General features: G+C 39.7%; 1 protein-coding gene across 1 annotated transcript in view; it reads left to right on the top strand.

Annotated features, from left to right (window-relative positions):
• PIK3AP1 (phosphoinositide-3-kinase adaptor protein 1) overlaps positions 1-16,090 on the top strand; it is a 138,922-nt gene that overhangs the window by 73,829 nt on the left and 49,003 nt on the right. The window contains exons 5-8 of the mRNA XM_003755200.4: positions 647-789; positions 910-1,042; positions 1,881-2,077; positions 4,378-4,567. Coding sequence (XP_003755248.3) covers positions 647-789; positions 910-1,042; positions 1,881-2,077; positions 4,378-4,567 — 663 coding nt within the window. The remainder of the gene's footprint in view (positions 1-646; positions 790-909; positions 1,043-1,880; positions 2,078-4,377; positions 4,568-16,090) is intronic.

Genomic DNA, 16,090 nt, shown 5'->3' with positions numbered 1-16,090 from the left:
CTATCTAGCTGCCCCCAGACTCAGATTCTTATTGTGTGATCCTAGGCAAGTCACTTAACTATGGTCTACCTCAGTTTCCTCATCTGTAAAATAGGGATTATGTTATCACCTACTTCCCAAAGTTGTTGTGAGGATCAAGTGAGATAATATTTATAAAGCACTTAGCACAGTGCTTGGTGCATAGTAATAAGTGCTTAATAAATATCTGTTCCCTTTTTTGATCCCAACATAATCATGCAATAGAAATGTCAGATATTATATTATTTAGACAGAGGGGCTGTATTCTTTTAGAAGAAGTAGTACTTAACACTATAAAACTTAGTTATCTAGTTTTTTTTTTTCCTTTCTCTTGCCAGCAACTTAAAAACCCAACTTTCTTTCCTAATGAGATTTAACTAGTGACTTAGCTGTGAGTTTCAATGAGTTCCTGCATCTTCAAACTCAAGAACAAAACTAGCAATGAACTTTTCCTGTGTGAGCAAAACTTCTTGTCTTTATTCCCATCACCTCCCAAATTCTCCTTGCAGCTCCAAGCTCATTTCTAAAACCTCAACCCTGTTATATGCTGAACTCCAGCTGCTAGACACATTACATAGATCTGACATAGATCACTCCCATTTCATTGATGTCTTTCTTTTTTGCTTAGACTTATCTTCAGGAGATGTTTATCTGAAGGTTTATTCAGGTGACCTCATGGTATGTGAAGCAACTGTCTGCTATTATACTGACATGGAAGAAATTGAGAACTTACTGGCTAGTGCAGCCAATCCCGTGGAGTTCATGTGCCAGGTATAGTTATTTAGACAAAATTAAACTTTCAGGGGTGAAGGAGCTCATTAGCAAATGTTCCCTGTTTGGTGGGTCAATGAGACCTCCAAGCTGATTGTCTTCACTTCTATGTGTGTTCAGGCTTTTAAAATTGTGCCCTACAACATCGAGACCCTTGACAAACTTCTAACTGAATCTCTCAAGAAAAATATTCCTGCAAGTGGGCTGCATCTGTTTGGAATCAACCAACTGGAAGAAGAGGATATGATGATCAGTAAGTATATGGATTAACTCCAGGGAACCAGGGTCATGCAAACTCGGATCTTGAATCAGTGTGCTTATCTGTAAAATGGGGCTAATAATAGCACAGTCATTGTGAAGATCAAATGAGAGAATAGTTGTAGTAAGCACTATATAAGTGTTATTTATCATTATTATCATTTTAGTCCTTTAACATAAAATTATGATTTTCATGAGAGAAAATGTGGCATAGTAAACAAAAAGTTGGTTTTGGAGCCCCAAAGATCTGGGTTCAGTTTCAACCTCTGACTCATATTTGGCTGTGTGACTTTAAGCAAGCATTTAATCTCTAGTGCTTCAGGCCCTAGCTTCTTAAATCATGGGTTTTGACCCAACATGGGATCCCATAGCTGAATCAAATATTTACTGAGAATTTAGGGTTGCAAAATTTCCAGATAGCACGGTTATCTTATTCTTAATGATCTCTATAATTATATTATTTCCGGGAGGCAATGTAGTATTCTGGAAGGATTGTTGAACTTGGAATCATAAGACCTCAGTTCAAAATGAAGGTCCCTTACAGCACAAGGTTCCTGGTTCCCGAGATCTCTTTAGAATGCTGGTTCCTTTTAAATTAACATTATTTCCCCTGCCAGCCAAGACTATAGTTCCCTAGCAGTGACTCTGCATTCATGGCAAAAAACTATCTCATCTTTCTCCTTGTGAACTCTGACCAAAAAGCATGAGCAGGTACTGATGGCGTCCCTCCCATGTTCCTCTGCTGGTACCATTCTCTTACCTTTGGTATTCAACAGGAAGGTCCAGCACCATTACTGTCATCTCTTAGGCTGTTTTCTTCAATGTTTCTTCAGCTCAGCGGGATGAGGAACTGCCCACCTTGCTTCATTTTGCTGCCAAGTATGGACTGAAAAATCTCACAGCCCTGCTGCTGACCTGCCCTGGAGCTTTGCAAGCCTACAGTGTGGCCAACAAGCATGGTCTCTACCCCAACACCATTGCTGAAAAGTATGGTTACAAGGACCTGCGGCAGTTCATTGATGAATATGTGGTAAGGCTGGGTTAGGGCATGGGCTTTGGAGGTCACAAGTACGGAGGAAAATGGTTGTTCGTAAGCCTGCTCCCTTACAATCATGGGAAACCAGTGGAGTGTGACGGTCCAGGAATCAAATCAAATCAAAATTTGTTTGATACCGAATTCCTGTATGACCTTGGACAAATCACTTAATGCATGTAATTTGACAAGAAGTAATCTTGGGGCAGCGAGGTGACACAGTGGAGACAGAGCATTGGAGGGGCCATGTCAAGAGGACATGAGTCTAAATCCAGCCTCAAACACATGACACTTTCTAGCTGTAAGACCCTGGGCAGATCATTTAACTGTGATTGCCTCAGTTTCCTCATTTGTAAAATTATCTGAAGAAGAAAATGGCAAAAACCACTCCTGTATCTTTGCCAAGAAAACCCCAAATGGGGTCTCAACTGAAAAACTGAAGATTGGCAAACCACTTTACTAGTTTCACTACAACCCTATGAGGTATGTACTACTATCAACTCTCTTTTTGCAGATGAAGAAATTAAGGTTCAGAGAGTTTAGGTGACTTGCCCAGAGTTACCAGCTAGCAAGTATCTGAGGCTGGATCTGAACTCCTCATTCTTCCTGACTTCAAGTTTAGCTCCTTATCCATGATGTCACCATGCTCCAATTATAGGAACTCCTTCTGAATTATTGGGCAGCCCAAGTAAATTAACGTGCTTAAGGTGCTTTGCAAAGTTTAAAGCTCTATATTAAACTCTCTATCATTATCGATTTAGCACCATCATTACCTAAGGTTCTCTTTTGCATAACCTAATATATAAGACTTAAGTGTAGCACTGATGGGTATCTTTTTGAGATGTGCTGAACACAAGATCTTTGTCTTCAATAACACGAACCAGTGTCAAAGCCTCTGTGTTCTCTGACCCTTCTCCACAGATAGTCCTTAAGCCAGGTATTCTTGTTTACCTTCCTTCTCCACAGCACTTAGCACAGTGCCTGGCACGTAGTGCTTAATAAATGCTAATTGATAACTTAACTGATAATTGGTTTCTTGTGTGAGAGCATGTATGTATGTTTATGCATGCTGACTATATATCTAGTAGTTGTGTCTAAGACTGAGCAGATATATGTTGCCTGGGTGCCTTCCACTAATTTATACATGAGCATAAAGATACAGAAAGCTGTTTTTTTAGTAAGATGAATTCCTTTCATTTATTTCTGCATGAGTGAATTTAAAGATGTCCTTTGAATTTACAGTGAATCTAAATTTGACCCTTTCATTCCTTCAACTAAGTAGAAGCCTCAACTCAGTTTCTCATCATTTTTTTTTTTCTGGGACAGTTGCACCTCTTTCCTGGAGCCTCCTTCAGGCCAGCTGCTCCTCCACTTAATACAACTTCAGGGCTGCCTTTAAAAACCTGCTTGCCTATACACTGTCTCTACCTTCCTAAGGATTTTGCAAGAATCATTTGCTAATAGAGCAAATCCAAATTCTCATCATTGATTTCAAACATTTGACCACCATCCCCAAGCACTTGGAAACAGAGCCAGTATCATTTTCAAATTAATCACTGTGCATAGTGGGAAAGCAGCCGTTTTTCTAGCTAAAAAAAAAAAAAAATGGGTTCCAGTCCTGTTACATGGTTTGGTCCCATGCAAGTCATGCTGTCTTTCTCTCCTGCTCTTTCAACAATCCCTTTCACTTCCCTCTTCTCCACCTCAATACATCACATTTATTTTTAAACTTATATGTACACACATTTTCTTTGTACATATCCATCAAGCAATAAACGTTTATTAAGAGCCTAGTATGTGTCAGAGAGAACAGCTTGCTGGGCCTAGAGTCAGAAAAACTCATCTTCCTGAGTTCAAATTACTTAACTCTTATTAGCCTCTGTTTCCTCATCTGTAATATGAACTAGAGAAGGAAATAGCAAACCATTCAGGGTCTTTGCTAAGAAAACCCCAAATGGGTCATGGACAATAAGGCACTAGTAAAACAACTGAATAACAGTAATAACACATGATATAGTAGAGTGCCTGGTACATAGTAGGCAATTAATGTCTACGGAATTGAATTGTTGAGCCAAAACCAAAGCCAGAAGAACAATTAAGCCAATCTCTGTGTCGCCTATTGAGTGTTGGTTTGATGGCTCTCTAAGAGACTTGCTCTATCACATTTCTTCCATCCTATAACTTCCTTCCCACTTTGGAGCCAGCCAATAGTCATAGCCACTATCAAGCAGCCTCTTCCAGAGCACCATTCCATCTTAAGCTGGGCCCAATGGGTTGGTACTGTCGCTTTTTTTCAGGAAACTGTGGACATGCTGAAGAGTCACATTAAGGAAGAGTTAATGCAAGGGGAGGAAGACAAATCCGTGTATGAGTCGATGGCCCACCTTTCCACAGACTTGCTAATGAAATGTTCCCTCAATCCTGGCTGCGATGAGGAGCTGTACGAGTCCATGGCTACTCTCTCCACGGCATCCACTGAGGATCTTTGTAAGTAGCCAAATGAGAAGGCATCCCACTTCCGTTTTTATGACAGAAAGAGGATTTCCTCTGTTGGAGGTGGGCAGAACCCTGCTAATCACCCCACGGAGACACAGATCCTGTTTGACATAAAGCTTTGTTAGTTATAAGAGCTGAGTAAGTGAAGAATATGCTGTCATGAGCAGATTTCTCCCGACTTCCCCTGGGCAATTAGCATTCTTTGAGTGGATGGCAGGGAACTGGAAGTTTACAATACCCCTGAGTCTTCTTAATGGATTTGTTAGACACTGTTTATATATTCATTTCTTTGAGCTGAATGGGGTCCTTAGGCTTCATCAGGCAGCCAAAGAGGGCCATGATACAAAAAAGGTTATGAACCCCCATCCTAAGATTTAAGAACCCCATTAGATCTCTCATGACAAAATAGTCCTTCCTCCCAGGCACTAGTTTCCTGAGAAATAAAGACCTGGCTGCATGATTTCCTGGGCAATGTAGATTTGCCATTGTCTAACCCAAAATCATCTATAAAATACTTTGAAAACTTAGGTGTAAACCATCATTGTTTGTAATTTAGGATTTGTAATCAAGGGCATGCTGGTAAATGTTTAACAACTGGCTCTCTGAGGGGGGATACAATTTTAAGTTTAATCTGCATTATAAACATTTTCAGGGCAGCGAGGTGACCCAGTGATTAGAGTACTGGATGAGTCTAGAGTCAGGAGAATTCATTTCCCCGAGTTCAAATCCAGCCTCAGACACTTAATACCTGTGGGATCCTGGGCAAGTCACTTAACCCTGTTTACCTCCGTTTCCTCATGATCTGGAGAAGGAAATGGCAAACCCCTTCAGTATCTTTGCCAAGAAAATCCCAAAGAGATTCACAGAATGCCTGGCATGACTGAACAAACACCATTAACATTTTCACTATCACTTAAACCTGGACAATCAACCAAATGCCAAATTTGAACCTTGATTTGTAACATTTAATGATTCCTAAGTGTAAATGGTCACTGGGGAAATTTTAACAACTGGTTCCTGAACATGCTTCTTTATAAGCCTGGTGATTGCCATTAACTCTCATGCCATCATACCTGGGGGATGAAGCTGGAGGATTTCTGGGGCCTGGCTCTGGGTATCCTGGGAACTTGGGCAAGAAAACCTCAGTCATTCTGGAACCCAGGTCATTCCTCTATCAAACCGGGATTTTGACTACAGATGATCTTTGAGATCAAGCTGTCAGAGTCTATGTATGGAGTCTTACAGACTTTATATATCTATATCTATCTATCCTCGTATATATATATATATATATATATATATATATATAATTCTGATTCTGGTTAATTCTGGAAATCCAGCTTCCAAAGGGATTTATTCACACACCTCTAAGGAGGGGGGGAAAGAGGAGGGGGGAGCAGCTTCCCTTAAAGTTCAGCTGTGCTTACACCAGGTGGCGATGGTGTGTATGTATCTCTGTTCAGTCATAAACAAATTTCTATACTGTTATTTATTTAATTTTGAAATAAATCTCCACTAAAGCTGCATACTTATGCTGTTCTAAAAAAAAAATCATTGAAACATATGCTTTTTATAGCAAATATTTACCACAAATTACTCCATCATGAGTCTTCATTGTCTTTTAAGTTACCATTTATTGTTAAATGCGCCCAACTCTAACCCTAACTAACCCTCCCGACTCCTGACTCCCGCTGTAACCCTAAACCAACCCTAAATGCCCCCCCCCCCCCCCCCCCCCCCCCCCCCCCCCCGCCCGCCTCGGGCCTCGCGCCTCCGGACTCTCCCGATTCCTGATCTTAACTGATGAAAAAAGAAATGTCTAAAGATAAAGCCAGAGATTAAAGGAGACCTAGGATTCTATGAGGTAGCAGCAAGGAGGGGTACAGGCAGAAAGAAGGAAGCTTGTGCAAAGGCTCCAAGACAGAGCGGCTTCTGAGGGCACAGCCGGTAAGCCAATTTGGCTGGAAGATCAATAGGAAAAAATATAAGGTACACCAAACCTGGAGAGGTTTGAGCCTAAACTCGGGCCAGATTGTGAAATGCTTAGAAAACCAAAAGGAGGAGCTTGTATCTATTCTAGAAGTTAAGAGGGAGCCCTTGGTGCTTCTTGAGCAAAAGAGTGACATGGCTAGATTGGCACATTGGAAGTGTCAGTTTGGCAGCTGAGTGAAGGGTAGATTGGAGAGAGGAGAGATTGGAGGCAGTGAGGATGCTACCATAATCCAAGGGATGAGACCCCACAAGAGATGGTCGTCATAAAGTATTACTGAAAGTGGAATTAGATTAGCGATGTCCGTGAGGTTCAATCATCAAGACTTTGCTACTTACATAAGCACGTGTAGGGTGAAGGAAACTTGAGGGGTCAAGGACACAACCTGAGTGACTGGACGGGCCAATATCTTTCACAGAAATAGGAAAAACGGGAGGCTAGAGATCCAAAGAGGAGTTCCAAAAATCCTTTAAGAGCATTTTTGTTGGGATAATTGGATAGCCTCCCATGGTAACTACTTAGAAAGGGACAGCTGATGCTGATGAAGGGACTCCTACATTCTGAATGGCATTAGGACTCTGGGTGTTGACATAAGCCTCTCTGCTGTATGAGGAAGTGTGGGCATTCATCATCAAGCAAATATTTGCAGTCATTCATCACCTAACATTATTTGATCCTGAGAAAACATTGTTAGGTGAAACTACCCATGGGGGAAGGGAAAGAAGGAAGAAATGTGTTTAGTTTTACCGTGGCAATATTATAAATGGCTGTGGCTTGAAAGCCATCATGGGGTTTTTGGTTTTATCAATGCCGTTATTGATAAAATGAACATTTTATCAATGTTTCAATGCTGAAAAGTTAAAGTGACCTACTCTGGAGTATGCCTCGGTCTCTCTCTACTATGGGCAGTCAAAATAATCCATTGCCACTTGGCAAAGGGCACCAACCCTATTTGAAGCAAGAAGGCCAGACATACATAGGCTCCTACCTACTTCTTTATGACTATTCCCTTCATCTTTTATTATCTCCTTCACATGCTCCAGTCAAAGTAGAACAATCTTCATATCTCATCCTTATCTTCAGTTTTATTTCCAGTTGGTTACTCATACCACCCTCTATAGCTGGAATGAACTCCTTCCCCTCTTTCCTCATTCAGTCTCTATTGACATCAATTGCTTCATTCTTCTATGAAACCTTTCCCTGATTCTCCCATTCTTCCAGTTAAGCCTCTAAAAGCAATTTCTTCCTCCTAAACTCTCTATTTGTACTTTGCCCAGAGGATCTTTGTGTACACATTCCTTCTCTTCCTGCCTCTTTGATTGTAATTCCTTGAAGGCAAGGACTGTATAGCATCTGTCTCTGTGATCCCCTGGCCTGACCTGGTGCAGTGTTCCACAAGAGCAGGAACCTGATAAACACTTATTAAAGTGTGTGATGTTCCTGAGATGTCCTTTTCAAGAGTATGATTTTTAAGGTATTTTTTCCAGTGACTTCATGCCAGTTAAATAGATGTGTCTTTCCTCTTCTGCAAGGAACAAGAAGGAAAAGCATACTAGGGGAGCTTTTCCCTGGGCTCAAAGTCCCTAGGAGAAGTACACATAAATAAGGGAATGATTGTAAAGCATTCCAAGCAACTACTGTAAAGGAGAGAGTACTCTGGTTTTTGATAAATTCTGGCACCTAGGTTAAAGAACACTGGACTGATGTCCAGGAGACCCATATTTTAGTCCTGGTTCTGCCACCGGCCATTTGAATGACTTGGACAGATTATTTAATTTTCCAGAGTTTCATTATCTCCTTGTAATAGAGGTAAAAATGCTTTGGAATGCTTCCGTTACAGGGTTATTGTGAGGGAAGTGTTTGATAAACTGTAAAGCTCAGTAGAATTGTGACTGGTTATGATCATAGGGGTCTTCCCTCCTTACCTAGACCTTTGTATTTAACTATAAAAAAAACAAAATGAACAAGCTGTTCCAGACCCTTCCTATCTTACCCCTGTTCCAGCCCCCATAAATAATTTTATTTAAATTCACTTAAAATGTTGAAATTCATTTAGGGATCCTAGCACCTAGGCTCCCAAATCTAGAATCAGAAGGAAGCTTCAAAATCATTGAGTCTAATCTCTTCATTTTATAGATAATGAAACGGAAGCCCAGAACAGAAATCTAGCTACTTGTAGCTCAAAGTTAGTTCCTAAGGGTGAGATCTGCTGTTGGAATCCAGGGCACTCCCCTCCCCTTCCATTTAGCCATGTTTAAAAGTGGCTAACTGGACAGCTGAATAACAACAAAAAGCTGACTGACCAGTTTGTCTAAGCAACTGACTAATCATATAATGGAAGGAACATTGGCTTTTGAGTCAAAGAATTGCTTTCCTCTCTGGGTCTCATTTTCCTCATCTATAAAATGAAGAAGTTGGATTGATAATTAGTAAATTAGTCCTGGTAAATGTTTTAATGACAGGTTCTTTGGGGAGAGAAAAATTTTACACACACACACACACACACACACACACATATATGTGTGTGTGTGTGTGTATGTGAGACATACTTTTATGTTTAATTTGCATTATTTTCTTAAGTTAAATAAATACTAAACCAAAGTTCTAATTGGTAGCACTTGATGATTTCTGATAAGCAAATGCTCACACTTATACTGAGTGAGACTGAAGATTTTGCACAACCCTGCCTCACTTAAATGCAGTTTATGAACAGATCAAGACATCACCCTAAAATATCATTAGTCTACTTTTAGAATGAAGGATGAACAACAACAAAAGCTGATTAGCTGTATCTAACTTCATGATTCCTATGCTTTTTTTACAAATCATCTCAGAAAAATTTATAGGGTCACAATGATGTAGGATGTTAGATTTGAAAAGTACTTTAGAAATCATCTCCTCCAACTCCTCTCATTTTACAAATGAGGAAACAGGGCTAAATGGTGAAATAATCCAATTAAAGTTTCAGAGGTGGCTAGTGGCAGGATTAGGCCTTATAGTAGGCATTGGAACTTTGAATAGGATTCTGTCCTCCCCAAATACCAAAAGTTTCAAGTGACCCCCATCACAGAGAATGTTGAACAGAAAGTCAAGATTGCTTCATTATATGACTTCCCCATATCTAGTCCCAGTTTATTCTCATCTGTTTTGCATATCAGTGTTCCCATGGAGCTGCTGGCATGTGTGATATAAAATACCAGAGAGCAACTTCTGTTTTCTCTAGCAGAGCAGGGTGTCAGTGAGGTCAGCCACAGACAAAGTTGGGAAGCAAAAGACTTGATTTTGGTATTACCAGACTCCCCTTCTGGATTTTTTCCTTCCTATCATTGGCACTTCATTTTCTTATTTCAGGCACTAATTGTTCTTTATTTATAGTCTCCTTTTTAAAATTAAAACTGGGAAAAGCTCTTGGGTCTTGTCATTTACACTTGAGTATGAATGAGTTTCCATCCTTGTTGTTGCTTCCGGGCATATATTTTCTTTTTAGCCCTCTTTCTAAATTGTTGGAACAGAAATGGATGGGAAGATATTTTGGAATTAGTCATATCGTCTGAAATCATACTATTTCTGCTCCTTGGCAGTGGTCCTGAATGGAAATTGATTTTACATTTATATTCTGGTAGATCTAGGGGGAAGGAAGGTGGTCAGTAAAGAAAACATCCTGTCACACACAAGAACCCCCACCTGTTTCTTTAGCGTGACTTTCTGGGGGCTGGCTCAGATGTGGCTGTAAGAATTCTATTCCAAAGAATTCTAGGAGTGGAGATCCATATATCTGGGCAGAAGTGTATCCTTGTAACTGAAACCCCAGGGCTTGGATCCCACCCTATCTGAGTATAAGTTCACCAGCCCCTGGCTTCATCCCTCCCAGCGGTCCTGTTGGTACTTTTCCTCCTCTCCTTCTCACAAGACGTCCAGACTTAGGAAGGAATTCATAACCGGTTTTCCTTGTGTCCTTTTGTTTTTTCCCAATGTACCCAAAGCAACATGTTCTTAATAAAGTATTTGTTGAGTTAAGTAAAATATTACAGAATTACAGTATTAGAGAAAGCAGCAAACATGGCAATTATAGAAAGGAGAGGTTTAAAAAAAATCAAATGAACAATGTACTTTTTCTCCTAAGGCTTTTAATCTTTTGGGGTATCATGGATACTTTTGGCAGTCTAGAGAAACTTAGGGAGCCTTCTATCAGAATCATGTTTTTAAATGCAATAAATAAAAAATACAGGATTACAAAAGAAACCAATTATATTGAAGCAAAGAAAGACAGAGAGACGGACGAACAGAAAGACAGATAGATAGAAGGTATATATTTAACTATTTATTTAATTTCTCAACCAAATTCATAGTCCCTTCCCCCAAAATTTATCCATAGACCCTTTGGGTTCCCAGGGACTAAAAACACCTTCTCCTAGGATATTAGTGGGTACAGAAAACTTGAAAAACATATGATTCCTTTGTCTTCTTCAGTTAAGTCCTCTGCTTTTTCTTTTCCACTGTTCCCAGGCATTTCCCATCCCTTGAGCAAAGAGTCTGCTTTTATTTAATGGCTACTCTGGGGGGCATCTTTACTTACTATAAATATTCCAAACTGCAGGCTTTTATTTCTTCCCCAGGTAGATTAAGGGGAAGTACAAAACTGTAAGAAATAGCTCCAGTTGGAAGCCATGAGATGAATCTGAAGCTAAACAAAGAAGCCTTTGTATTAAGGCAAAATGACCTTTGAATACTGCTTACTTTCATAAGCTTAGGGAGAGTACCTGTTGTAGAACAGGAATGAATTGACAAGAAAAAACAGGGATTGGGAGAAGGATTTTCTGACAATATGAGATTCTAATGACAAATGGTAAAAATGGGCTATACTTGAAGAAGTATTCAAATAAGCTAGTGTAAAGAGTAGTCTCAACAATGTGTGTGTGTGTGTGTGTGTGTGTGTGTGTGTGGCGGGGTAAGTGTGTGAGGGTTGGGCACAAAACTGTTTGCTTAGCTATTATTAAATCCAAATCCTGTGATACTAAAATAGCAGATGATGAACAGCAGCAGGATTTTCCTTCCTAACTAGTTTAGGAAGAGAAGTCAGTGGAATGAATGTTAGATCTGAATTTGGGAAGACCTGAGTTTAAATCCTGTTCCAGACACTAATTAGCTATGTAACTCTGGACAAATCACTTTAATGAGGTTGGTACTGAATGATGAGACTGAGGTAACAATTCCTAGTCTGAAATATGAGGCACAAGGCACAAGACACATAAGAATTCCCAGTGGTGTTCTCTTTGCCAAAAGATACCTTTATTTATGAGAAGAAGTTAAAAGGACAAAATAAAGAGGTAAAATAGACACTAGAAGTGCTAAATATGAAAATAGATTTGGGAGAGCACCTAGTTAGCAAGGAAAGGGGATTACATCATTTATTGGCAGATTAACCCTAAAAGGGATTAAGCAAAGATGACATAGGCCATGGACAGATTTATAGGGGAAATTTAACCTTGGGGGTTTGACATCATAACTTGGCTTTCTAATGGGATAAGTAAGAAGGAGTTTCCCAAGATCTCCACTGAGGTGACTGTAAGGTTCAGCTGATCCTTATCAATGCCCTTCCCTGCTTGCCTTAGGAAGTGTTATAATCTTGTCAGTACTTCAGGCTTTCTCTGCCTACCCCACTTAGATACCTAGGCCCTCAACAACTTGATCCTGCAAAAACCTTAGTTTGCTCATCTATAAAATGGGGATAATAATATTTCTTCTCAGGGTTATTGTGAGAATGAAGTAACATAGAAAATGTTTTGCAAACCTTAAAACATAATACATGCTTGTTATTATTGTTATCACTTGAAGTAGCTTAATTGTGAAAATTGCCACAAGGATGTTTTTGTTACAATAAATGAAATTTTATAGAGAATTATGATACTTTTGTCCCAGGTATATATATATGTATGATAAAAGCTGCATTCCCATGTATTTAGTTTCTTAAAGGTGCAGTCTTTAATGTTTAATTCAATTTGAGAAGAGAAAGTGCCTCCCTCAAGAAGTTTACATTCTACTGGGGGAAATTCATAGCAGGTAGATTTATCTTCAGAGACTTCCCATGCTATCTAAGTAGTAAAAGAGGATCTTGACCACCCTTTGACTTTTCCCTGACTTGTTGTGATCCTTAAGAGTACCAAGGATTTTTTAATTTAACAACATGGATTTGAATAGGGATTGCAAAGTTTAGGTATTGCATATAGTAGCCAGCGCTAGTTTCTGGATTCTATCTTTTTATATACAGTAATAATTATAATCATAATAGCTCGTTTTTATATAACACTTAGGTTTGTTAAGTGCTTGCTTCATAATGAAGTGCAGGGGTCGAATCCCAAATATGTGTGGGGCTTTCAGGCCAATGTTGCAAGTTGTCTCAAAAGAATTTATAGGCTTAGACAACATCTCCAAATCACGAGGCAAAGATTTTATTACACTGGCTAAGTTCTAAAAGGGAGTTAGCAATTGATAAAGGGGAAAAGATGTTGTAACAAAGGGAAAGATGTTGTAAGGCTCGCAAAATTCCCAGAGAACTTATTGCCATAAGGCAGGCAGTTCCTAATGAACCCATTATTGTGATACTTAATAAATGGGCAAAGTTCATAATGAATCAGCCATTGTGATGCTTAGTTCCTAAATGGAGGTAACAAAAGTGGAGTACTAGTAGTCTCTTTAATAGGCGAAAAATAACCTGGTGAGGGGAGGTTGACATTTGTAGCTTGGTCTTCTGATTGAACACAGTAACTTTGGGGTCACAATAACGTCAATGCAAGGAATTGGACAAAGACTTCTACAAGGGCCCACTGCAATAGAGCCCCACTTAAGGACAATAACAATAATAGCAAGCATTTATATTATGTTTTTTAAGGTTTGCAAAACACTTTCCATGTTACCTGTCAATATCTCTCCCTGCTTGCCTCAGGGAGTAGCTTGCCCTCCAGATTACATACAGTAAGAAATTTAGACACTCTCTTGTTATTGCCCCTCTCTATGATACATCATAGACCTGATAGTCTTTTTGCTGAAGTTTTTATTCATCCCATCAATATCAAGCCTTTGAATTTGATAATTATTGACTATATTTCCTATGTGACCATCTTTGCTGTGATCTCTCAGAGATTGGTCACTCATCGGAGGACTTAATTTCACATGGGACCCTGTACCTATGGCACATTATAAAATGAAGCTGACATGAAGCTCAGGAAAACTGATTGACTAAATAGTTATGGGCACTTCTGAGCTGGTGGAAAAAGAGAGCCATGTGGATGAAGCAAATATTATGGGTCCTAGAACAAGGAGGAAAGCAGCCACATGTCTTATCTGCTGACCCTTGAGAACAAGCTGAGGGATGCCCACAGAGATTTGTTGTGACTGAGATTGGGGGGGACACATGCTGCACTTGGGTTCAAGAGCTTTGCAACTGAAGATTTCCCCCTTACCCTAGGTTAGAATCTTTGGTCTTGTCTCATGTCATTTCTCTTCTTCCCCTCCCTCACTCAAAACTTGAGTCTCAGAGGCACTTACAATCCATTTTTTGATGACAGCTGAGGATGCAGCTATTACCAAATTTCCTCCCATATGGACAATTCTTTCTGTATTAAATATTTTGCCATTTGATTTATGCTAGCAAAACAGTGATTGGATATCTATATTTTGAGCTTGACATTAAGAGGTTCTCACTGTTCTAGAATGAGGGCTTGAGCTTCTTATTTAATAATAATTACATTTAATTTCCCGAATACTCAGCACTGAATCTAAATAATGTGTTATCCCAGATTTGAAAGGCATGAATACCAGTTACCCATTTTACAAATGGGGAAACCAAAAGAGAGTTGAAATGACTTGCCTAAGATGATATAGTTAGTAAGAAGCAGAGCCAAGACAAACTCAAGTGTTTTGATAAGTGTTTTTCCCACTAACTAGACTAGGATGCTTTCCATATAATTTCTTATATTTCCAGACTCTGCTTCCATTGATAGGAAAGGCTATGTTTTTTGGAAGAATATTTTTAAGTTGGTGATTTAAAAATCATGAGCAGTGAGTGAGTGGGAGAGCTGGGATTTAAGCCCAGGTCCTCTGACACAACATCTAATGACCTTTCTTCTGTTCATGCTGCTCTTTGAAAATAGGTTCAGGATATGTTGCATGCTCCCATTTCTTCTTGGACAGAGTATGTTAAACATATGTTAACTTTGCCTAAGTGACTCAAGGTCATTTTCATGAACACCAGCTGTGGCACTGGACTACAGACGTGATTGCATGGAGGTGATGTGGGTCCTAATTTACCTGCTGTTCCACTGTATGCACTAGCTGATAGTAAGCCTTCATCATTGCACACTGATGCTCTCGGGGCTTTTTGAGGTGCAGGTGTCTTGATCTTTGTTTCTGACTCTGTCTCTGACTCTGTCTTTTTGTCTCTGGCAATCTGACTGTGTCTCTGTCTCTTTATCTCTGTGTCTGTCTCTTGTTTCTTTCTTTGCCCTCTTCCTTTCTCTTCCATTCTAGCTAATACTGTCAGAATATACAGCTCTTCATCTTCCTCACTGTTCTGATGGCTACCAACTCTGCCTTCTTGGTTTCTCCCATCTCCCGCTATTTTCTTTCTTCTCTTTCTAAAGCTTTCCTTCGGTCTTTTTTCTCTCTTTTCCTGTTACTTCTTGTGACTCTCTTAGACACTGTTCCTTCTGGCTGGTAAAACCAGTCAGCAATGCTACTCTGCCACAATCCTCAGGTGTAAAGCTGTTGTATCATGGGGTCAAAGGTTCTTTCTTTGAGCAAGAAGAGACGGTACTTCCTTGTTCAGAGCCATTCTGGAGATAATAGAGGTTTTTACTGTACTCTGTGTATTGACAAGCTCTCATTTTAAAATAAGCCACCTCTAAATGGAAGCTTTCACATGCCTAAGGATTATGGATTCACACCCTATGAGCTGTCTCACGCAGTAACTTTTTTAGAATTTAGGTGTCATTCTTGGCTCATTCCTTCATAAGAATGTCTGAATATGATCCTTCAAAGCTAAATGGCCCAGTTGACAGAATGCTAGATTTGGAGTAAGAACAAAAGGGCTTTGTCAAATTTTAACTTCTTATTTTCCCCATCATCAAGTTTGGTGCCCTGATAGATTGATGAGGAAGCTTCCTCCACCAATGCTGGTCAGACCCTTCTCTGTAAATCAGAGTCTTAGAGCATTTATTAGAGTATCGAGCCAGGGGTCATCCAGGCAGCATGTAGCCAAAGCAAGACTTGATGTGATGATTCCTGCCTTTTAGCCCAGATCTCTAGTCACTACAGTAAACTCCTTATTGAAAGGACCTAATAAAGGCTTTCTTTGTTTGTTAGGCTAACGTGTTTTACATGTTTTCAGTTTATCTTTAACTGGATCAGCTCCATAATTAGCATGGTAAATGGACCTTTGCTCCAGGGGTGTTGAACATGGGAAGGTGGGAGCACTTACCCTTCCACACTTTTCATTCTTCCTAGTTATCATTTGCTCCAATACCCAC

The sequence above is a fragment of the Sarcophilus harrisii genome, chromosome 2, assembly GCF_902635505.1.
Source record: "Sarcophilus harrisii chromosome 2, mSarHar1.11, whole genome shotgun sequence".
NCBI lineage: Eukaryota > Metazoa > Chordata > Mammalia > Dasyuromorphia > Dasyuridae > Sarcophilus > Sarcophilus harrisii.
Note: the sequence above shows the minus strand (reverse complement) of the source record. Positions and strands in the feature narration are given on the sequence as shown.